The sequence below is a fragment of the Antechinus flavipes genome, chromosome 3, assembly GCF_016432865.1.
Source record: "Antechinus flavipes isolate AdamAnt ecotype Samford, QLD, Australia chromosome 3, AdamAnt_v2, whole genome shotgun sequence".
Taxonomy (NCBI): domain Eukaryota; kingdom Metazoa; phylum Chordata; class Mammalia; order Dasyuromorphia; family Dasyuridae; genus Antechinus; species Antechinus flavipes.
Window position 1 is genome coordinate 479,440,989 of NC_067400.1, and position 25,349 is coordinate 479,466,337.

Genomic DNA, 25,349 nt, shown 5'->3' on the forward strand with positions numbered 1-25,349 from the left:
CTAAAACCAGGAAAATAGAAAATATTCAGAAGGACAGAGTGATCAACAGTAACAAATGTATATAAATGTCAAGAAAAATTTAAAAAATAAATAAACAAAGAGGCTAGTGAACCTGTGATGAGAAAGTCACTCCTGAGCCTTCAGACTACAATGACTCTGAAGAAGAGTGAGGCTGATGACTTAGCAAAACTCTGCCTCACTTATTCCCAATTCACTTGAAAGTTCAGTCATCCTTCTTGAGATGTGATGTCTTCTTCCAGAACAAAGGACAAACACCAACAAGGAGGTCCTTCATTAGCTGCGAGATGGATGCCAGAAATTGAGGAGAGGGTGGGTTATAAGATAGTGAAGACTTGACTTTGTCATTAACTGGTATGTGACCCCAGGTGAGCCACTTCAACTCTCCAGGCCTTAGTTTAAATATCTGTACAACTTAAGAATTGGATTAGATGATTTGAAAGGTACCCTCTTCCTTGAAAACTAAACTAATTATATTCATGTTACTAAGGACAAGGGAGTATATCTAAATAGACGTCCTCCTTCCCTCCATCCTACAAGTAAATACAAGGCTAATTTGAGAGAATAAAGCTGAAGAATTGGGAAAGGAACCAGGAAAGTTCTTTAGAAGATGGGATATGCGCTGAGTTTTGATGAAAGCCAGGAAGCAAAGAGAAGGGAGAGAATTATAGGTATGATGGACATCCAGAACAAAGGCAGAGATAAGATGAGATAGAGTTCTATCCCACATAACCAAGTCCATGGAGGGCAGGGGAAGAGGGAAGGAAGGGGCGGGGATGTTAAAGTTTAGAAAGATGTAAAGACATGAAGGAACCAGGAAATGTAGATCTTTAAAACCATGGGGTTTTACTGATTATGAATGATGGAATCTTAGCTGCTGCCCTAGCTCTAACATCCTAACTCTACAAATGGACCTTTTACCTTGTATATTCAATTATAATACCCAGGCTCTCTTTCTATCTAGAACAAAAGGATTTTTTTCCATGCATATTCTATCTGAGATATATCTAATCACAGGGATTCCCATCCCCCCCATTTTATCAGAGTTTGGTTAAACATCTGAGATTGCCCAATTCTCCTGTTCTTTCTTACTCATCTTTCTTCACATAATCCCTAGCCTCACCCTGCTGAATAGCCCTTCTCTCTTAGGCAGGCTCACAGGATCTGTCATCCCTTATTCCAAGTTATTACCCAAATAAACACCCTTGCTTGAGACGGTTTGGGTCTGAATTCTTTGAGACAACACCATGACCCACTCTCCAATACCCCAACATTTTTGATGTACTCCAGCAAGAAGGGAAGAGGGGGGTTGACATGTTTAAGGAAAAGCAGTTTGGTGGATGAGGAAAGGATGGATTGGAATGAGGAAAGACTTGAGGCTGAGAGACTGTTTGCAAGGTTCTTGCAATAACTCAGGAGAGATGGGAAGGCCCTGAACTAAGGCAACATTATAATGGCAGAAATAATAATTAGAAACTATTAGGAGACCCCTGTCAACATCCACATTGAGGTTATAAAAGTGAAGGAGAAACAAAACTAGAAATGGCCACTTATTCAAAAAAATTGAGAACCAATCACTTGACTACATCCAGATTATCTGGAGTCATTCAGTAACAGCCAACTTGTAAGAGGAAGTGGGAACTCACTTAAGATCCAAGTTCCCACTAACTTTCAAGAGGATCCAGATTCGATATTACCAGACTAATAAGTGATGATGACAGGGAAAAGTACTATACAGATGCCAGATAAATGTTTCTTAAATATAGAAGGCTCTCCATCAAGTAGACTTTGAGAAGACTTGAGTTTAAGCCTTGTCTCAGGCTCTCTCTACTTGTGTGACATGGGGCAAACCACTTAACTACCCTGTGCCTCAGTTTAATTATCTGTAAAATAAGAGAGTTGGCTGGGATGGCTTCTAGGATCCCTTACAGCTTTATAAATTCTATGAACTCTCCGTGCTAAGGGTTGGCTCAGATTTGGAACATTTAGGTTCTCTGAGAATAGCAGTCTAAGTCTAGCAAAGTGTTAAGTCCTAGACCCTTCTCCCCCAATCCCCACCACCAGATAGCAGTTCTTTGGCAATTGGGGCTAAGTGACTTGCTCAGGGTCACACAGCTAGAAAGTGTTGAGTGTCTGAGGCCAGATTTGAACTCAGGTTCTCCTGACTTCAGAGCTCCTGCTCTAATCCACTTCAACACTTAGCTGCCCCAGATAAGTTCTTATTTCAGAGCAGAGAAATGCTCTACTCAATAAATAAGTCAGCTCTTGATTCCACTGGCTAATTTAAGACCATTCTTTTTCTTGCCTAAAGTGTAGAGTCCAATCTAAATTCCACTAAAACAATCAGATAAAATTTTCATATCTACATATCAAAGGCAACATTCAAATATAAAATGGTAGCCCAAGGGTCACATTCTTACACTGGAAATTTCAACAACTGATTTAGAAACAACTCTACAGAATTATCTTCAATTGAAAGACATAATTGCTAGAGAGGTATCTAACTTCTAAGATTTAGGAGAATAAGATTTTTCCCCCCTCAATAGTATTTTTATTTTTCCAATTATGTGTAAAGATAATTTTCAACATTCACTTTTGCAAGATTTTAAATTACAATTTTTTTCTCCTTCCTTCCCTTACCTCTCAACAGCAATCAGTTATGTTATACTTGTATAATCATTTTATTAGTTATGTTGTAAAATAAAAATCAGAATAAAAGGGGAAAACCACAAGAAAAAAAAGAGAACTTAAAAAAATCATGATGCTAAATACTAGAGTTGCATCTAACCCTGAACAGTGAATGACATCAACTGGATACCCAAAAAATTCAGACTAGCCTAGGACAAGTAAAGTACAAGAGGTCTTGCTGTTTGCCTGAAACACACACTTTCTCTGACATACACATGTTCCTTTTGACAACCCATGCCAATGCTGCTTGCCTTTTGGCTCCATCAAGAATAGCTGTCTGTCCAGGAAAAAATAATGATGAATGTTGGAGGGGATGCGGGAAAACGGGGACACTGATGCATTGTTGGTGGAGTTGTGAACGAATCCAGCCATTCTGGAGAGCAATCTGGAATTATGCCCAAAAAGTTATCAAACTGTGCATACCCTTTGATCCAGCAGTGTTTCTACTGGGCTTATACCCCAAAGAGATACTAAAAAAGGGAAAGGGACCTGTATGTGCCAAAATGTTTGTAGCAGCCCTGTTTGTAGTGGCTAGAAACTGGAAAATGAATGGATGCCCATCAATTGGAGAATGGTTGAGTAAATTGTGGTATATGAATGTTATGGAATATTATTGCTCTGTAAGGAATGACCAGCAGGATGAATACAGAGAGGCTTAGAGAGACCTACATGGACTGATGTTAAGTGAGATGAGCAGAACCAGGAGATCATTATACACTTCGACAACGATATTGTATGAGGATGTATTCTGATGGAAGTGGATTTCTCTGACAAAGAGACTTAACTGAGTTTCATTGGATAAAGGATGGACAGAAACAGCTACACCCAAAGAAGGAATACTGGGAAATGAATGTGAACTACTTGATTTTTGATTTTCTTCCCGAGTTATTTTTACCTTCTGAATCCAATTCTCCCTGTGCAGTGGGAGAACTGTTCGGTTCTGCAAATATGTATTGTATCTAGGATATACTGCAACATATTTAACATATATAGGACTGCTTGCCATCTTGGGGGGGGGAGGAGGAAGGGAGGGGAAAAAACGAAACATAAGTGATTGCAAGGGATAATGCTGTGTAAAAATTATCCTGGCATGGATTCTGTCAATACAAAGTTATTATTAAATAAAATTAAAAAAAAAAAAAAAGAATAGCTGTCTGTCAACTCTTTGTCCTTCCTCTTTTTGCAGTCATGGCAGCCAGGACTAGCTGTTTTCAGAGGCAGAAGGCAAGGGACAGCTGCAGGTGGGAGCTGACTAGAGAAGAGAGAAGAGCAGATGCTTCTTCTTCTCTTTGCCAAACCAAGATTACCCAAATCCCCAGGAAAACGCCACTGCAAATGAAACACGAAAATGCAAACCACAGACAGTCTGCTCTCCTTCCCATACACATGTTCAAACAAGACTGTTTTCCAGTGGTCCCTAACGACTTTTACTGCATGAGGTCATTTCAATGGCTCAGGCTGCGGTTTTTGCTCTCCCTTCATTACAATAAGCCAGTTTCTATTTATCGGACCCAGATGTGCTAGGCCCAGAAGAGAAGGGAGAAACAATAGAAATGCATAATCTGGGAATGAAGACTTTCTCAAAACAAAGAAAGGTAGATCTGTAAAGAGACATGTAAATACCTCGGCTTGGTTGGCCATGAATTCAGGCCCACAGTCAGAGATGCCTTGTCCATCAAGAGCCAATAGAGTAGAAGCAGGTGAGAGAGAGGTGTTCACTTCCTAAGCCAGAAGTTCTTAACTTTCTTTGAGTCGGATTCCCTTTAGTGGACCCCTTCTCAACATAATGCTTTCAAAATGCCTAAACTAAAATACACAAGTTTACAAATACAATTACAAATGACCAATTTTTTAAAAAATATCTTCTTGAAAACCAAATTCACAGACTCCAGGTTAAGAATTCCTATTCTGGGGCTTTTCTTTTGCTAGTCAACACTCTCCATCATCCTCAACTTAAGGTAAAGAGTAAGAGACAGATCTAGAAGTTAGGAGCAGAGTAGCAGTCTCTAGATGGGTTAACAGCTGGGGGGCAGAAGCCCAAGAATTACAGAATTATTCCTCCACCCTCTCAGGGAAAATGCAGACATACCTCCAAAGAGAGGATCAATTGGGCCAAAGGGTGTGGTTCAGTTGCTGGAAGTCTCAAAAGCATATCCCCAAACCACTAATTACCTGGTACCACTAAAGATTAAGGCTGCTCTCTGAGGCAGATGCCTGGTTTTAGCAAGGTCTTAGGTCTGCCCAGATTCCTTTATTAGGACCCCAGTTCCTCTACTTCTTCCAGGCTTTCTGAAGACTATGGTAAAGAGGGCCGATTCAGACTTTTCCCCTCCTTAGTCATCAGCCACAGTTGGCTAATTGACAAAATGTCAGGGAATTAAATGGATCTCCTGGTTCAAAAATCAAATTCTGCTATCCTAAGCACAGCCCTCACAATCCCAGCCCTAACCAGAAGAGGCCCAGGAAAGTGGCTTCAATCTATACTCTCAATGCTAGCTTGAGAGGGATGGGAGAGGGGGAGAGGGAAGGAAACAGACTTTGAAGATGGAAAAGTTATATTGTAGGATAACTACAGCATCTGTGTCACTCAGCAAAATGTGAGAATCAGGACAGCTGACTTGTCAAAGTATAGAAATACACATACTACTGAATTCTGGTTCATAATTTTAAACAAAGAAAAAATCTATTCTAAGAGAGAGTAAATGCCTTACCTGAACATGAAGCATAACATATGATACTCTCTTAGCTATAAAAAAAAAAAAAAAGTAGCCTCTCCCCTTAAGGGTTTATCTCATCATTTCTTTATTTCATGTTAATAAGTCACCAAGTCTCAATGAAAAACTTAATGAAATACAATGAAAAAGTTTCCTGTGTGTCTAGGAGTGGGCTGGGTCAATAGGGAGAAAGGGGAGACTGAGAAAAGACACAGGATATTATTCTCAAAAAGGGATTCAAAGGCAGTGAAGTGGTGCAGTGAATATAGCATTGGCCCTGAAGTCAGGAGGACCTGAATTCAAATATGGTCTCAGACACTTAGGAGCTGTGTTACTCTAAACAAGTCACTTTACTTAAAAATAAAAGGGGGGGAGGAGGTTCAGCATCAACTAAAACTTAAAAGTAGCACCACAAGAAGGCTTTCAGGAAGCTAACCACTAATCTGGAAGGAAGCAAAGGGAGCAGGCTACCACAGGCTGGAATTTACAGATAGAGCCAAATGAAGAAATGGAATAAGCTACCACTGTGGGTAATCTGGTTCCAGCCCAAGCCTAGCTCTCAGGTCCTCTGAGTAAGCGGAACTTTTCTGCTGACAAGGGCCCTGGCGCTGCCCACCAAGACTTGGGTCTTGGCCCCAGGGCTTCCACCTCAGGAGAGCTCACTAGTTTTGCTGGTTGAGGGAGCATAGAGTAGCCTGAAGCACTGCCGCTTTTTCAGTAGAATCTAAGAAGCCTGGCGTCCACAGAAGATAAGACTTTCAAAAGATAATGGAAAGAGGATCTGGAGCTCACTAGGAGCACACCAAGAGATTGTTACAAGTCCTAAAGTGGGGAGGGGTGAGTAGGTCCAGGTAGGAGAGGGAGGGAAAGCAAAAAAGTAGAAGGCAAAAGCAGTCAGTATAGATCTTGAGGTTTCTTCTCTCTTTTAGACATGATATCTTTTTTTTTTTTTTTAAGTAGCTTTTTATTTACAAAGCATATTCATGGGTAATTTTTCAACATTGACCCTTGCAAAACCTTCTGTTCCAACTTTTCCCCTCCTTCCCCCTCACCTTCTCCCCTAGCTGGCAGGTAGACCCATACATGTTAAATATGTTACAATATGTGGTTAAAGCCAATATATATGTACACACACACATACATATTTATACAATTATCTTGCTACACAAGAAAAATCAAATCTAGAAAGAAAAAAAAACCTGAGAAGGAAAACAAAATGAAAGCAAATAGTAACAGAAAGAGTGAAAATGCTATGCTGTGATCCACACTCAGTTCCCATAGTCCTCTCTCTGGGTGTAGATGACCCTCTTCATCATAAGATTATTGAAAATGATCTGAATTATCTCATTATCGAAGAGAGCCATGTTCATCAGAATTGATCATCATATAGTCTTGTTGATGCTGTGTATAATGATCCCCTGGTTCTGCTCATTTCACTCAGCATCAGTTCATGTAAGTCTCTCCAGATCTCTCTGAAATCGTCCTGTTGGTTATTTCTTACAGAACAATAAGATTCCATAATATTCATATACCACAATTTATTCAGCCATTCTCCAATTGATGGGCATCCACTCAGTTTCCAGTTTCTAGCCACTACATATGGTCAACTTTTTAAAGAAACTAACTAATGAAATTTATTATATTCTTTTTCAAAATGCAAATTGTGTATCATGGAGAATCATTTTCTGTTTTGTATATATATGAATGCTCATGTTTATTGAGGTTTGTGAGGTTCAGAATAACAAAAAATAAAAATTTAAATGAAAGAAAAAGAGGACTATCTAACAATGATGAGAGCTAAAGTAAATACAACCTGTTTAGATCTGGAGTGTTTAACATTCTCTATGCCATCAATCAACATGTGAGGTAAATACTACAAGTATCTTAGCTACATTTCACAGATTGGGATCAAAAGAAGGTTATCTTTCTGATTAACCACCCTTGGACTTTGCTCTAAGAAGAATACTCACAATGGAGGCCCAAGGGAGACAGGATATAGCAAAGGTCCCATAGTGGCTTGTGGTGGGGAATAGCCCTTCAAGTTTACCTGGAACTCAATCTGCTCTAACTCATGCTGCCTTGGCCTCCTTCCAAACCCTCCAAAAAATGTTAATACTTTGGCATCAAGAGATTTGAAGTACACAAAAGGAGAAAGAAAGGAGCCTGATGCCTTTAAGAGCACTGGGCGGGGAAAAGGCACAAAGAGATGCCAGAACATCTGCCCTTCCTCTTATTCCTCCCTCCTCCTGTGCCATCTCCGGGAGCCCCACTTAAAATCCTGAGTGGACACCAAACTTCTGTCCACATAGAAAACAAACCTAACTCTCCTCAGTGGGCCATGGGAAATGTGCTCAGTGGTCCCTTTTCCCAGAAAGCTCCTTCATCCAAATCTTCCCCCAAGCCCTGCTTTACATTCCACCTCCTGCTGTGGCTCCCAGGGCTCCCCAGCTCCCTCTGATCTCCTGCAGCCCTCATTATCCACACTATTCATCTGACATGTGATAACAAGTTTCCTTTGTTCTATGAGTTGCTGTGGCCAAAGAATCTATCCCTGCACCCGGCCAATTGGTGAGCTTCTCTGAACTTAGTTAGGTTGGCTCAGAAAGCAAACTTCATCTGTTGCTGGAATTGAGCTTTCCTGCAGGGTAGAACCCACCTGGACATGGCTTTGCCTGCAAGAACCCAGTGCCAGCTCCACACCACAATGGGGCTCTCAGAGAAGGCCTTTGTGAGAAGGCTTAGCACATCAAAACAATCAGATAGAGGAGGACAAGAACAAAAGATGTCATCAAAGAAATGTATGAGTGAAAAAAAAAAGATGGGTTGATCAGATGGCAACAGCAAGAGATAACATTTGATGGACAGGTTGTGCACTTTACTGATAGACTCTTAATGCTGGAAAAGAGCAAGGAAAAAGACTCTGGCATGTCAAATGGACCCCGGCAAAGAACTTATGGGAAGGCAGAGACAAGAGTCTGAACATTTGGGAAGGAACTGATGGATTGGGATCAGAGAGAATATGCACAATAATATCATAGAGGTTGTCTTCCTACCTGTTTGACCATTCCTTCTCAGTATTCTTGGTTGGTTCTTTACCTAAAATGTGGATGAATCCCAAGGCTCTCTTCTGGACCATCTTCTGTTCTCTCCTTTTACTCTCTCATTTCATGACCATATCAGCTCTCTTGAGTCCTCAAAAATGCTACTCTTTTAACTGAGCTCAAGAACAGTTAATCCAGTATCCAAGAGGAAAAACAACTGACAGATTTATATATCCAGCCTTAGACTCTCTCCTGAATTCCATTCCTGTATCATGATTATCCCAAAGAAATCTCAAACATATGTCTAACACAGACCTCATTCCCTTCAGATCCACTTGTTTTATGAAATTTCTTATTTCTGTCCAGACCACCATTATGCTCCCAAGGTCCTGTGTCCACAACCCCTTTACTGACTTTCTCTCACTTCATATAGATCCATTCAGTTGCCAAAACTTGCCATTGTTGTCTCCAACATTTCATATATCTATCCCCTTTGCCTTATTCACATAGTTACCAACTTAGTTAAGATTCTCATTACTTCTTGCTAGGATCAATAATTTAACAGATCCTAACTGGTCTTCTTGCCTCAAGTCTTTTCTTACTCCAATTCATTCTTTATACCTGCCAAAGTGATTTGTCTTAAGCAGGTCAGACCATGTCATTTTAATAAAGTCCAATGTTTCCCTACCAACTTTAGAGTCAAAACATAAAATCTTTCACAACCTGGTCACAACCTACCTTTCCTGCTTCATTATACATCATTCCCTTTTTTCTACATTCTTCAGGCTAGCCAAACCAGCCTTTTTGCTATCATCTACACCCCCATTTTGGCCTCTGTGGCTTTGCCCTGACAGTCCCTCATGCCTGGGATACACTCTTTTGTCACCTGTGCCTTTTAGAATCCCTTACATTTATTACAATTCAGCTCTTCACTTGTTGTCCTTCAATCATGGCCAACTCTTTGTGACTCCAGGGACCACAGCATCAGTTCCTTCTATCCTCCATTATCTCCCAAAGTCTATTCAAGCTCATGTTTCTTGCTTCCATGAGTAGTTGAAACTTTTCCCAATCTCTCCAATGGCTAGTGCCCCCTTCTCCTAAACTACTATGCACTGATTCTTCCTTTATTCTGTATAAATATATATTTGTACATTATCTCTCTCCAGAGAATTTAAGTTGGGATCCTTTGTTTGTATTTGTTTCCCAAGTGTCTAGCACAGTGCCAAGCACATAGAAGATGTCTGTAAATAAACATATAAATTTGCCTGCAGATAGAATAAGTGATATGCTACTTTAGATCATTAACTTTTTATATGTGTATGTCTTCTTCCTCCACTTAACATCTAAGTAAGTTTCTTGAAGGCTGTAACAATATGATTTAGCACTTAGACACAGAAAATATTCAATAACTTTTTGTTTCCTGACTAATGTGCTCCACATGACTGCTAGTCACACGCATGCATTTATTAGGGAAGTTAGAGGAGATCCTGAAATATCCCAAGAAATGTAGGTCATCTTTGCAGAAAGCGAGGCTTCGGGTTTTCATGCTACAAGGATTCTGGCTGCTCAGAACACAAACTTTCTAGCTGGGTCTGGCTTGCAAGAGCTGATCAATCTGGCCTTCTACTGACAGTGCTATAGAGAGAATACATCTGGAAAGCCCTCAACTCTCTTTTAAATGTCAACTGATCTCTCTCTAAAGAGTAGCAATCTATGGCTTCAATAAAAGAAAATTTAAGGCTCTAGAACTGGAAAGCACCTTAGAAATTAACCAATCATACCTTCTCATTATACAAACAAGGAAATAAGCCTGCAGAGAGTAGGTAACTTGCTCACAATCCCATGAGTAGCAGATTCCAAATCAAACCCAGGGCCTAGGCCACTACTTTTTTCTTTTTCTTTTTTTTTTTTACTACCCCAGTTTCAAAGCCAAGGATGTCATTCAGTGAGTTGGTCGATAAGTATTTACTAAGAAGCTACTATTTGCCAGATATTATGTTAAGTACTAGAGCTATAGAAAGAAGCAAAGCATGGGACAGAATTCTTCCTTTCAAGTCTCAGCAACATTCTACTCTGATCTAACCCAGGCCACAGTGGGCTTTTGCTCAATCTAAGCTTTCTCAAAGCTACATTCCTGTCTACTGATTTAGAATGAGTAAAGCCACACTGCTAGCTACACAGCCCTAGATTCTTAAACTGTTACTGCCAGGAAGGGACTCGGAGATGATATAGTGTATTGTTATATAGAAGTTATATACTTATATAGAAGAAGCAGCCAAGATCTAGAGGCAGGGAGTGACTTCTCTTTAGAAGAGATCTGGTCAAGACTATTTCTGGTCATTAGTACCTTTAACTACTATCCTCACTCTAATGACTACTGTCCTCTGGCTCAGCTGCAAAAAAGAGCTGAAAAGGAGACCCATGATAAGATGGGACTTTGCCAAAGCCCTGTGCTGGCCTGTGATGGAGTGATCCCGGAGTGCCTGGTACCCAGTCCTCCTCTCCAGCTGCTGGAGAACTCAGCTACATTGTACAATTGCGTCCAGGGCCAAAGTCACCCTGGCATGACAATTTTGTGTAGCCACAGCAGCTGCACCAATCTTCCTCCTTAATGTTCTCGATTACAATTTCCCCAGAGAGAGAGAGAGAAAAAAAGTTCCAATGAAGATAACTGTTCAAAACACAAAGAGGAAGGCATGCTCAACATAAACAGAAGTGAAGTAAAACTCAAAACCCCAAAGGAAAAAACCTGAACTGAAAACTCTCACTAATAGTAATTTTAAAAAAGACTTCTGTATAAGCCTGCAGTAGCTGCTCTGGTGATTCTTTCTGGCCATTCCTTCACTCTTGGAAGATTGGTTTTCCTCCATATAAAATTAGGGAGGACAATACTGGCCTGAGGCTAAAGTCCCAAAGTTTCTTGGAAGTCTATTAGACATGGCTCTCAAAACCTGGTTGCCCTCTCTCCTCCCTACCTTGGATAGCCCTCCCCCATTCCCTTCAACCATAGATTCCTACCTCCTACCGAACTAGAGATTCCATTCCCCTGTTTTATATCCTGGGAAACAATTGACCTTTTCAGAAAGCAATCCTAGCTCCTACGTTAACTCCTCCCTCCCTCCCCTTTCTCAGAAATATCTCCTCCCCAGGTAAGAGGTCATTAAAATCTTACAGATTGGACTCTGCTGATGGGAGATTCAAGAGTATCTGAGTAATGCAATTAGATAAAGCTGGGGGGCCTAAGGGAAATGTTCTAATATTTGACCTATTCTGCTTAGTTGGAAGAACACCAAGATAAGCCATCAGCTATCAAACCACAAAGGTTTCTACCACAATCTCACCTCAAGAATAACAATGCACAGAAGGCACTAGACTGTGAGTCAGGAAGCCTAAGACTTAGTCCTCACTCTACCACTAATTTCTTATGCACCCTTGAACAAGTTATTTAATTTCGAAGATCACCTGCAAAAGAAAAAGGTTGAATTAGATGATCTTTAAGTATCTCTGAGCTGCAACAGTTTAGGAAGAACCCTAACAAAGGGCATACGAGAAAAGTTGAGGACAAAATGCAGCAGCAGGCCAAGGAGCTGGGAGTACCCTGCAGACAGGGAGAAACATGGTAATGGAAGAATCTCTTGAGGTGAGAGAAAAACTCTGGAGGGCAGATGAGTTCCCTAGCAGACACAATGGTTTTGGGTCCTTACCATCCAGTTCAATGCCAGGGCACAGAGTAGATGCTTAATAAACACTTGTTAATTAAGTGATAAAAAGAAAAGGCAGTTAAGAAAGGAATTCATAGGATATATGTCCAGAAATGAAGCTTACAGACCCCTTCTCAGAATGTTTTTAAATGCATAAAATAAAACACATGAGGTGACAAAAGAAACTAATTTTAGACTGAAATATAGTTACTAAAATATTTTTAAGGGTCAGGAACAAGGAGAGAGATATGAGGAGATCCTGCGAAGAGCCATCGAGGGAGACTCAAAGGAAGGGGATTCTGGCCTCCCATCTTGCTCCAAAGAGGAATTTGCCTATCAGAGCTCTGGTTGGGCTTGTGCTGAGTGGCGAGGTGACACTGCCACCTTGTGGCTATTCTTTGACTTGCCCAGAACTGAATCAGGATTTGAGGATCAGGGAATGAAGATTCAACATTTTTATCAAACACCTTTTCTGTGCAATTCATTGTAGAAGGTCACACAAGGGGAGATATTTAAGACACAGTCGCTGCCCAGAAGGATCTTAAAAGTGGGTCGTATCACCTCTCCTCATCATGAGGGAATTGGAGAAAAATTCTGCAGTCCCTTCCAAGTTCTTAAAGATCCTGAGCCTATCACCAGCCCAAACTGGGTGCTGTGTGTGTGAACACCTGAGTGATAAACAATTCTTCTTTGTGGCAGGTCATCTCAAAAACACACCTCACAAGGAAAAAGGAACCCGTGGAGCCGCCCTCAGTGGAACTCACTCCAACGAAAGCCACTGAAATTGTACGGAGTGGTACTCACAATGCTCATCTAATTAATAGTTATTCTGAAGAGGGCAGAAGCAGATTCAAAAGGGGCAGAATTGATATTAATGTGTTATATGTAATGTATTCTTTTAAAAAAACTGTAAGAGATTTATGGTTTCATACACAATTTTTTTCTACTCATATCTGTATATGAATGGGTCTACCTGCCATCTAGGGGAGGGAATGGGAGGAAGGAGGAGAAAAGTTGGAACAGAAGATTTTGCTGAAAAATTACCCATGCATATATCTTGTAAATAAAAAGCTATAATAAAAACATTTTTTTAATTAAAAAAAAAAGTTCATGTTAGTCAAATTTATCATAAAAAAGAAAAAGTTTAAAAAAGTTTTTCTGGAAAAATATGATACACTAAAATGATACATATATACATACATATATGTTTTTGTTCATTATCAGGAGCATTTTATTTTATTTTTTTATTTTATTTAATAATAACTTTATATTGACAGAATCCATGCCAGGGTAATTTTTTTACAACATTATCCCTTGCACTCATTTCTGTTCCGATTTTTCCCCTCCCTCCCTCCACCCCCTCCCCTAGATGGCAAGCAGTCCTATATATGTTAAATATGTTGCAGTATATCCTAGATACAATATGCTTGCAGAACCGAAAAGTTCTCTTGTTGCACAGGGAGAATTGGATTCAGAAGGTAAAAATAACCCGGGAAGAAAAACAAAAATGCAAATAGTTCACATTCGTTTCCCAGTGTTCTTTCTTTGGGTATAGCTGCTTCTGTCCATCATTTATCAATTGAAACTCAGTTAGGTCTCTTTGTCAAAGAAATCCACTTCCATCAGAATACATCCTCATACAATATCGTTGTCGAAGTGTATAATGATCTCCTGGTTCTGCTCATTTCACTTAGTATCAGTTCATGTAAGTCTCGCCAGTCCTCTCTGTATTCATCCTGCTGGTCATTTTTTACAGAACAATAATATTGCATAACATTCATATACCACAATTTACCCAGCCATTCTCCAATTTATGGGCACCCACTCATTTTCCAGTTTCTAGCCACTACAAACAGGGCTGCTACAAACATTTTGGCACATACAGGTCCCTTTCCTTTCTTTAGTATTTCTTTGGGATATATATCAGGAGCATTTTAAATCCTGCTTCCAGTTATAAGATTCTCTCATATTGTACTTACCATCAGTATTACATCATATATTAGATATTGTGTATCCCTTTAGTAAAAACTTCCCACCTCCACAACTGTATGGACTGGGAATCTCCAAATCTAACTTGGGCCATACTACATAAGGACTGATGGGAGAAAATTTAGCATTTAGCTTAGGAAGAGAAGGCTTAGGGAAGACATGATTGTGGTCATCAAAGACTGGCATATGGAAAAGGGAATAGACTTATCCTATCTAGTCCAGGAAAGCAAAATTAGCAAAAGGCAGATATAGCAAAGAGGAAGAGTTTGGTCATATATGAGAAAGACAGGCTTAACAATTAGAGTTGTCAGCCCCTCTCTCGTTACTGATGACATGCTTTGAGCACCTGCTTGACCCTCTCCCTATCCACAATCTCCACCACCTGCAAAAATGCTTTAGCTGCTCCCATTTTTTCATCAGCTAGAACCAGGGTCCAGGACAATCACTGTTCTTCCAACTGACTTGTGTTTATGTTAAAGATGTCAAATTTGGAGCCCTAATGCTCTAAGGTGTTAATCTTATTAGATGCTAATGTTGTTACTATGAGGCCAAAGGAGTCAACTGCGATTCACTGAACAGAGTTGGGGGAGACTCAAGGTAACAAAAGATGGAGAGACCGTAGGAAAAGTGAAAGACTTGCAGAACAAATACCAAAATATGATTTCAGGATGTCACTACTGAAATAGACGAAGAACCTGGGAACAAGCCCTACCCCTGCCATTGTCCTTGCCCAGATATTGCTAAGAAAGCTTTGCAAGATTAGCAAAGAGGCAAATCTGGGGGAGATCAGAAGAGGAGTGAGGTTGGGAGCTTCAGCTGCTGAATTGAAGGAGCAGCCTAAAGCTGTCACAATCCCTGAAGAAATCCCTCAGAAGGCTGCGATTTCTGCAAATGGACACTAATAAAGTGGCAACATAATATATGATAAAACGAAAAAAGTTGCACAAAGGAGATTATTTCACTAAAGGATAGAAAAATAATGGATGAAAAAGCAGAAACAATGAAAGTCATGAAGTTTAACGGAAATAGAGATCCTCTCTTTCCATATTTTATTAATGTAGCCAGAGATCAGAAATGTGAGCTCCAAGATGCCTATTTAAAAAAAGGCTTCAACAGCCCTTTTTTTTCTAGTGACAAGGAACTGGAAATTGAATGGATGCCTATCAGTTGGGAAATGGTTGAATTAGTTATGGTGTATGAATGTAATGGAATATTATTGTTCTATAAGAAATGATCAGCAGGCTGATTTCAGAAAATCCTGGATATTCTTACACAAACTGATGCTAAGAGAAGTGAGTAGAACATTATACACAGCAACAAGATTATGTGAAGATCAACAGTGATGGACTTGGCTCTTTTCAGCAATGAGGTGATTCAAGGCAATTCCAATAAACTTGTGATGGAGAAAAGAGAGTAACATGCTTCATCATTAAATATCCTGGAGACATGTTTAAACATTACATTGATCAAAGTTCTTAACTCTTTCAAAGCTGTTTATCTTTATAATGGTGTTCTTATTGTATAAATTGTTCCTTGGTTCTTACAAAAAAAAAAAAGGTCTCTTATATCCAATGTCTTGTACCTGATTTTCAAATTACATATGTTGCCATAAGCCCTTGGTCAATAATTGCTGAATATATTAAAGGAGAAACACTGGGTACATTGGTTTTGAACAAGTTAAAATTTGGATCACTACTTCTTGTGGTAAAAGATTTTGTTGATCACAAAAGGAAAAAAACCCAGCTTAAGATGTTGACCACTGCTACAGCTGTTGGCTGTGTGGTTTTTGGAAATGAAAGACTGACCCTGAACCTTGAAGATAGTGATGATTCTAGAAAAGATGGAGAAATTTTTATGACAAAGGGTGATGTCGTGCTTTTGAAATGCAAAAGCAAAAGAATCCTAAAGTGAAAAGTAGATTTAAGAAATCATTGTTAGAGATTACAAGTAGTGACTGTAAAAAAGAAAAGTTAAATGAACAGCTGGTAAACTTTCTGATAAAACAGATGTAATAAAGGTAAATAAAACAAGTGATGTATCAGTTAATGAAAAGAAAGATTGAGTTATTGATGGACTAAATGCCATACAGGGCACTAGTGAAGACAGGGCTCTAAGAGTTGGCAGTACCTAGTTTCAGTGCATTCCAGTCTGAGAATCATTAACTCATAAAACACTCCTCAAAACAAAACAAAACAAAACTGGCATTGAAATAACTTACAAAATACTAAAAATGACTGCTGTTCTCATTACACAGCTGGTAAAGCTCCTCAGTGTCAGACATGGTGGCATACATCCTGTAGTTCTTGCTACTGAGAGAGGGGAAGGCTGGTGAAATGCATGAGTTTGGAGAAGTTGGAGAGCTTGAGCTACAACAAGGTTAAGCTGCCTGAGTAACTACATTAAATGTGGAATCAATATAGTGAGTCCTGGGGTTAGGGAGACCACTAAACTCCCTAAGGAAGGGTGAACCCAGAAATAGGACAGGTCAAAGTTCCTGCTAATTGACAGCAGGGTATGGCCTGGGAGAGATGGGGAGATCTAATCTAAAAAAAAAAAAAAAAAGTCCTCAGAGATCACATATGATGCCATGCTTGGAAATTATGTGAATATGGTTGAAAAAGAAGTAAGTTGCAAGAATTGTACAGCCTCTCTGTTAAGTTGAAGTTGAAGTCATTGAAATTTCTCAAGATGAGAAAGAACCTGACAGGGGGATGGGTGGAGGCATTGGAAGTAACATGTTCTAATTTTCTGGAATAGTCTTCCACTATTAGGAACTATGATGCAAGGTACAAAACTGTACTTGTCTCTAACTTCAGAGAAGTCAGTTGGAGAAAGTGAATTAAATAAAGGTTGATGTTTAAGATAATCATATAAAACCATCAATTACTGGGTTCGGGTGATAAAATACATCATGGTTTGCTGTTATTTTTAACCAAGTTTGAAGATAATTTATTCTGAATTTGTGAGTGAATAAAAAACCCACAAAAACATTTTTACATTCCTGAACAAAACAAAACAATTTGAATTACACAAAGGTAGCATGAAGTGCCCTGGGAAGTAGTGAGTTTTCCCTCACCAGAGACCTTGAAGTAAAGCTTAGATAACCACTAGTTGGGGATGAGGTAAGGGGACTCCCATTAAAATATGGGTTGGAATAGATACCTTCGGATTACCGTTCACTTCAGATTCTGTGATTTTTGTGGAGAATACAGATGTTGTAGCAATTAAGTAGAAGGCAATAAGACTTAGAATAAGTAAACTATCACTTGGGCTGAATGGGAATGGGGAAAGGGGAGGGGAAGAAACTATTCCAAAGCTTCCCCAAACTCCTTTGGCCTTCAATAGTATTCTTACACGCAATATTTAAAGCAAAATATTGTGCTTCCTATTTCCCTCAGAAGAATGAGATATCCAAACTTAGTTATCTCAGCTCCTCTCTTCTATTCACCAAATTCTCAGCATCATCACTCATTATATTCCGTCAGGTGACAGAAAATGAGCTACCCTTTCTTCTCATTCAGTTAATTCTTTTAAATTTTCTCTGTAATATCACTATATCCTCTTCCCTCAAGGTTATGCTCTAGTAATATAGCCTTTTTATAATCTATTCTTTGGTAATATTATTCTCTTTCACAATTTCAAATACCACTTCTCCTATGTAGATAACTCCAAATTAGTATCTTCATGTCAGACTTTTCTTCTAAACTCTAGACCCAAATTTCTACTTATTTAGATAGCTTTTAGTTGTATGTCCCTTTGTCATCTCAAACTCATACATCCAGAATCAAGTTTATATCAAAATTTCTATCAATGCACCACCACTCAACAGTCTCCTATGCTGGAAATCTTAGCAACTGTCATTCAATTCAACAAACATTTTTATCTTTGATTCTTTCCTTTCCCTCATCTATTATATCTACTGAGTTACCAAACCCTGTTGAAAGTTACCTTTCCAACTGTTATCTGTTGGAAAGCTATCTGTTATGGGCCAGAACTCTGAACTTGAAACAAAAGACTCTTACAAGGTACTAAGTATTGATAGAGACAATAGTTATCTAATTTAGCATGGTTCGGCATGTTTGATTTAATCCTACAAGGAGATGTTATAGGCAAGAACTTGAAACAAGGGACTAAGTGGAATTGAGTAGATAATGGTTAAATCTAGTTAAGCATTGATTTAATCCTACAATAAATAATGGTTTCCTAGTGATATAATGATTAGTGTATACTCAGTGTTGAGCACATAAGCAAGAAGCTCTCGGGGTCAGAAAGGACAAGGGCACTAGAAGCTCTTGGAGGCTGAGACAGATTCATTCCATCTTCCACCTTTGTTATGGCTGGAGGCTGAAGCACAAACCCTTGGAAGTCGGGGAGATTCAGAAGCCAGAGAAGGCAGTCAGGAGTTCAAGCTCTCAGAATCAAGGCCAGACTGAAAGGCACTCCAGAAAGCTGCCCAACCCCAGGAAGGAGATAATAAAGGATTTGGACTATAAGAAAGCTAACCGGGCCACAGGAAAGGGGACAAGACTTGGAAAGAGACAATAAAGGATTTGGACTTTAATCCTTGGCTGTACTTGTGGTAATTACTGAACTGAAACAAAGGCTGCCTCCAGAGAACCCAAGAAAACCTCAACAGAGAATATTCTATTTTAGAGAAGAATATTATAGCTTTCATCCTGCCCTCAACTAATCCCAATGCTAACATCCTCGTATAAGGCCTTTTTTTTTGCCACTTGCCACTACTCCAATAGTTTTCTAGCAAGTCTTACTACTTTCATTTTCTTCTCCTCTCTTCTGATATATCCTTCAGTTTTCCACCAGACTTTAAACTTAATAAGGGCAGAGGTTTTGGCTTAGTCTAAACAAGTTCTTTCTTTCAGCATGACATAGTGTTCTGCACAAAGCAGAAATTATTCAGAAGAGATGAGAGTAGCCCAGAATCATCTAGTTGAGACTATTAAAAACTAATTTACCCTAAAAATTAATTTAAAACAGGAAAATTGATATGTTTGCTAAAAAATATCAAAAAGGAGCAATTGTAGGGATATGGGTGACTATAAAAATGAAATGGGAATAGTCTTTAAAGGAAGATTCCATAATTTTGTGAGTGAAATGTTTATGGTAGCAGAAAATTATCCAAACAGGAGTAAGAACATGACCAAAAGAGCCCTTTGTTTGGAAAGTATGATGATTCATAGCTCATCACAATGCTTTTTGCTATGATTATATCCCATCCTTGTAAATTGACGGGTACATTTAACAAAATGACAATTTCAAAACAAGCAAATCCAGAATGGGCCAATTATTTCAGATTTTTTAGACAGATAAATTGAGATTTATTCAAATAAAGGACCCAAGTGTTTGTGTTCTCTATTGCAAATGTATTTGTTGCACATCAAGAATTTGAAGACATTTTCAAAGAAGCAGGAAAAAAACCTTTTTTGATGAAGAGGCCAAGACTGAATCAATCAAAAAGACAGTTGCAAGATTCATAAATGTAAATCAATGCTTTTATGCTTATGTGTAAGCAAAAGTCAAGCCAAAAGCAAGAAATAAAACCACAGAATGCCTTGCAAAGAGTGTATTGCATTTACAGATGTGATTAAAAAATAAATTAGAACATAACTGTTAAAGGAAAATTGGTAAGCTTTTACCTCACAACAATAATGCAGAGATGGATGGATGGTTATTCTTTGAAATGAAAAATATGCTATAGGGAAAATCTCAAATTCTGCCAATTCCTGCCCCTCATTGTGTCACAGGCAATTGTGTTCTCTAGCCCATGACTACTCCCCAATTGTATACTCCTAGAAAACTAGAAACCTGCAAATAAGCCTATGTAGTCTTCTTTTGTCATTCTTCCTGCCCTTTCTACCCCTATACTCACCGCTCAGCAGCCTTGGTGGGAACAGATTATAGGTGCTGTAGATGTCATTGGAGAATTGCAACTGGAGTTCAGGACTCCCCAACAGGAGCTGAGCCACCTGGTCCACTTGAAAGGGAGTCTTCTCCAGAATGACAACTGCATCATCCCCTTCTCCATCCCCAGAAGTCTCATTTACCTGTGGAGATAGGAAGAATCAGGGAAGCTCAGAGCAATCACTAAAGCTGGGATAACCCAGCACCTGTCTGACTTCACACTGTCCTCCTGGTCTCTGTGGACTGTCCTATCACTTAGAAACTTGTTCAATAGCACACATCAGTGAGTACTGAAACCAGATTTGGAATTTAAATGTCCCCACTATTAGATTAAAGGGTTCTTTGGTGACTGTCATCAGTAGGGACTTCAGACTGAAGACATGAGGGGCCAAAAGACACACCAAAGCCACAGAAGCCTAGGCCTATTGACTTCAACTCTTGCCATGGAGAGAAGCCAATATTACAACTTCTATGGACCTCACCAGACTAAGAGGTATTCTCTTTGCTATTACTAACCAATTACCAACCAAAATGACTAATGATTATAATTTCTCAAGGACTTTCTCCTGCTGAGCTCCTTAAGATTAGAAACTGTTTCAATTTTTTATCTTAGATTTTTAAGCACCTGGAACATTGTGTCTAGTGACTTCTCAGCTCCCTTTTGTGTGTGGTCCTCATATTTATTAATAAAATTATTAGTTATAATTTTATTAACAATAAAAGTCAGCAAGGTGACATAGTGGATAGATTGCTGGATCTGGAGACAGGGATACTAAGCTTAAATCTTGCCTCAGACACTTATTAAGAGTATAATCTTGGCAAATAAATCCATTAACCTCTCTGAACCTGTTTCCTTATCTATAAGGGGACAATAACAGCAACTACCTCCCACTGTTATAGTGAGACTCAAAGGAGATTTGCAAAGCACTTCTGCAAACCTTAAATAGCTAAATAAAATGGAAGCTATTATTATTATTAAAAACATTTGTTCTGCCTCCCACATTAAAACAGGTAGGAGATACTTCCCCCAGGGGGTACATTTCCAACACAATTAGAATTTCTCTTAGTGCTTAGTGATAATAATTCTTATTATAAGTTCACATTATTAAAGTACCTTAAAGTCAAAAGAGTATTGCTCTCAAAGCAACTCTGCAAAGTAGGTAGGACAAGTAGTATCCCTATTTTGCAGGCTAATTAAATAAATATTTATTAAACTCTGGGGACTACAAAAGGAGGAAAATGACAGTCTCTGCCCCTAAGAAGCTTGCAAGAAAACTGTGATGGAGCCAGGTAGGTGGCACAGTGAGCCTGTTTGACTCAGTATATCCATTTGTAAAATGGGGGTAATAAAGAGCCCCTACCTCCTAGGATTTTTGTGAAGATCAAATGAGACTAACTATTATTATTATTATTATTATTATTATTGCTTTGGATTATAGAAGAAATTAAAGTGTCAGAGTCAAGAGCAGCAGTCCACCAGGTACATCTCCCAGGGACTAAATCTGAGTAAACAACAGAATGAATGAATAAATCTTGCTCAGGGTTCTCTGTTTAAAGCTGAGTAAATGCAGTAACTTTCCCTCTTCTGGTCCCAGTTGGTACATCCTGTCTCCCTTATTCAATGATTGGTACATCCTTTCTCCCTTATTCAATAATGGTACATCCTTTCTCCCTTACTCAATGATTGGTACATCCTGTCTCCCTTACTCAATGATTGGTACATCCTGTCTCCCTTACTCAATAATGGTACATCCCGTCTCCCTTACTCAATGATTGGTACATCCTTTCTCCCTTATTCAATAATGGTACATCCTTTCTCCCTTACTCAATAATGGTACATCCCGTCTCCCTTACTCAATGATTGGTACATCCTTTCTCCCTTATTCAATAATGGTACATTCTGTCTCCCTTACTCAATGATTGGTACATCCTTTCTCCCTTATTCAATAATGGTACATCCTTTCTCCCTTACTCAATAATGGTACATCCTGTCTCCCTTATTCAATAATGGTACATCCTTTCTCCCTTATTCAATAATGGTACATTCTGTCTCCCTTACTCAATGATTGGTACATCCTTTCTCCCTTATTCAATAATGGTACGTCCTGTCTCCCTTACTCAATGATTGGTACATCCCCCGCAACCTAAGCGTGGACAACTTGGTACAGGCCTTCCGCCTCACTCCCCCGAAGAGCGGGATGAATGGTACCTTCCCATGGAGGAAAATGATTTTATCCCGCGAGGACTCTTTGAGCACTTTCTGCAATCGGAAGCCAGAGAAAGGAAAACGGGTGGAGGCAGTGGTTCCGTTCCCAACGGCCTCTTTATCTCCTCCTGGTCCAGGAACCAAGTCGGATTCCTCCTTCTTTTCTTCCTCCTCGCGTTTTCTCTTGCCGGGTTGAACAGATGGATCCTCCATGCTGCCGCCTTTTGTGGTGTGCGCATGCGCCGGAAGAAATGGCGCCTTTAGCCTCTTCGCGGTTTCATCTGGAGTTCCTGAAATGGCTCTTGGACTACAATTCCCAGCGTACCGCGGGTTCTACATCCTCTATCTCCGAGTCGGGCTGAATCCATAGATGTGATCTACTAAAGTGCCCTGCGTTAAGGGCTGTGGGTTGAGTTTAGGAATCGATGTTCAATCGTTGCTCCCGTTACACTTAGAAAATGATTTTTTCCCACAATTATGTGTAAAAACAAATTTTAGCATTTATTCTTTTTTTTTTAAATTTTGATAATGGTTTTTTATTTTCGAAATACATGCAAAGATAGTTTTCAACATTCACCCTTGCAAAATCTTAACGTTAATTTTTTTAAATTTTGAGTACCAAATTCTTTTGCTAACTCTTTTCCTACCATCTCCTTCCCTGAGAAAATAAGCAATTTGTTATAGATGATACATGTGCAAATAACATTTCCAAATCTATCATTACATACAGAACCCCTCACCAAAAAAATAATAATAAATAATAATGAAAAATAGTGTGCTTTGATCTGCATTCAGACTCCATCGGTCCTTTTATGGAGTGTATATTATTTTTCATCATGAATCCTTTGAAATTTTCTTAGATCATAGTATTGCTGAAAATAAGTAAATTGTTCACAACTGATCATCATACGATGTTGCTCTTGCTATGTACAACATTCTGATTTTGCTCACTTCACTTTGTGGCAGTTCATGTAATTATCCTGATGGTTATTTCTTATAATAGTCAGAACTATATTACAACCATATATTGCACCTTGTTTAACCAATCTTCTACTGATGGATAGATATCCCTTCAGTTTCCAATTCTTCGCTGCTACAAAAAGATCTACTACAAATATTTTTGTACAAATAGGTCTTTTTCCCTTTTATTTGCTTTATAATCTCTTTGGGATACAGATTTAGGAGTATTATAATTGGATCAAAAAGTATGTATAATTTTATAACCCTTTGGGTGTAGTTCTAAATTGCTCTCCAGAATGGTTGTATCAGTTCACAATCCTACCAACAGTGCCTAAGTGTCCCGATTTTGCAACATTTATCATTTTCTTTTCTGTCATATTAGCTAACCTAAGAGGTATAGGGTAGTATCTCAGAGTTGTTTTAATTTGCATTTCTCTAGTCAGTAGTGCTTTAGAGCATATTTTCATTTCACTATGCATAGTTTTTCGTTTCTTCATATGAAAACTGACTGTTCCATTCCTTTTGATGAGACAGGCCCCTGAACAAAACCCCTGAATTTTGCCCCAGAAATGTGTTCTCAGCCATTATCATCAGCCAAAGGAACACTTCTTTCCCAGATAAAGCCATGACTATCTATATACCATGGCTGCCTTGGAGGTCACAGAGAATCACATCCTTTCCCCATCCTTGCCCTATATCGGTATTATCTACCTTCCTGTTCCTATGCATCAGAAGCCCTGAGAAAGTGCCAAAATTTTCCTATATAAGCTACCCCCTGTGCTTTTCTCTCTTTTCCCCAGACCTGTTAGACTCCCTTGTTATCTCTGTTATGCTCTGCTTTACCCATACACCAACACATTTCTTTAGGACTAGTCCCTATATTTTTATGTAAATAAAGCTCCTGATGGCTGAGAAAATCTCAGAATTCTGTGTTACCTTCTAACCATATTACTTTGACCATTTATCAATTGGGGATTAACTTTTATTCTTATAAATTTGACTCATCTTTCTAAATTTTGAGAAATGAAGCTTTTATCGAAAATACTTCTCTAAAATTCTTTTCTTAGCTTTCTTCTTTCCTTCTAATTTTGGCTGTTTTGTTTTCTTTGTGCAAAATCTCTTGAATTTAATATAATCAAAATTACCCATTTTACATTTCACAACACTTGCTATGTCTTGTTTGGTCAGAAATTCTTCCCTTATTCAGAGAGTTGGCATGCTTTCCTAATTGGCTTATGGCATCACCCTTTATAGATAAATCATGTGCCCATTTTGGTCTTATGATGTATAAACATATACATCTTACAACAGTAAGATGTTGGGCTATAGCTAATTTGTGCCAAAGTGTTTTGCAAACTTTAAGGAATTATATATTTTTTCTCAAAAATATTTTATTTTTCCAAATTCATGTAAAGATAGTTTTCAACATTAATTTTTGTAAGACTTTGTGTTCCAAATTTTTCTCCCTCCCTCAATTCCCCCTTCCCCAAGACAGCAAGCAATTAGATATGTTAAACATGTGCAATCCTTTTAAACATATTTCCATATTTGTCATGGTGTATAAGAAAAATCAGATGAAAAGGGGAAAAAATTATGAGAAAGAAAAAGCAAATAAACAACAACAAAAAAGTGAAATACTATGCTTCAATCTACATACAGTCTCCATAGTTCTCTCTCTGGAAGAAGATGGCCTTTCCCATCCCAAGTCTGTTGGAATTATCTTGAATCATTGCATTGCTGAGAAGAGCCAAGTCCATTACAATTGATCATCACATCTGATACTATGTACAATGTTCTCCAGTTCTGCTCACCTCACTCAGCATCAGTTCATGTTAGTCTTTCCAGGCTTTTCTGAAATCAGCCTGTGCATCATCTCTTATAGAACAATAATATTCTATTACATTCATATATCATAATTTATTCAGTTATGCTCAACTGATGGACATCCACTCAATTTCCAGTAAAAAAAAATTATATATTGACTATAAAGGGAAACTTTCTAGGGATAGAATGATGAATTTAGGGAAATAGCCCCTTGGCTGGAATAATCTGTGTATGTATAAAGGTAAGTAATATGAAATAGATATGGAAAAGTAAGGTGGGTGGTGATCTT

The 25,349-nt window shown here is 38.8% G+C and overlaps 1 protein-coding gene across 1 annotated transcript in view; it reads right to left on the reverse strand.

The window, feature by feature from the left end:
- Positions 1-23,025, reverse strand: part of DCPS (decapping enzyme, scavenger) — a 49,757-nt gene extending 26,732 nt beyond the window's left edge. Inside the window, exons 1-2 of the mRNA XM_051986713.1 lie at positions 22,280-23,025; positions 20,039-20,213 (exon numbers count right to left, since the gene is read on the reverse strand). Of these exons, the coding sequence (XP_051842673.1) occupies positions 20,039-20,213; positions 22,280-22,489 (385 nt within the window). The 5' untranslated portion in view covers positions 22,490-23,025. The remainder of the gene's footprint in view (positions 1-20,038; positions 20,214-22,279) is intronic.
- Positions 23,026-25,349: the final 2,324 nt, after the last annotated feature.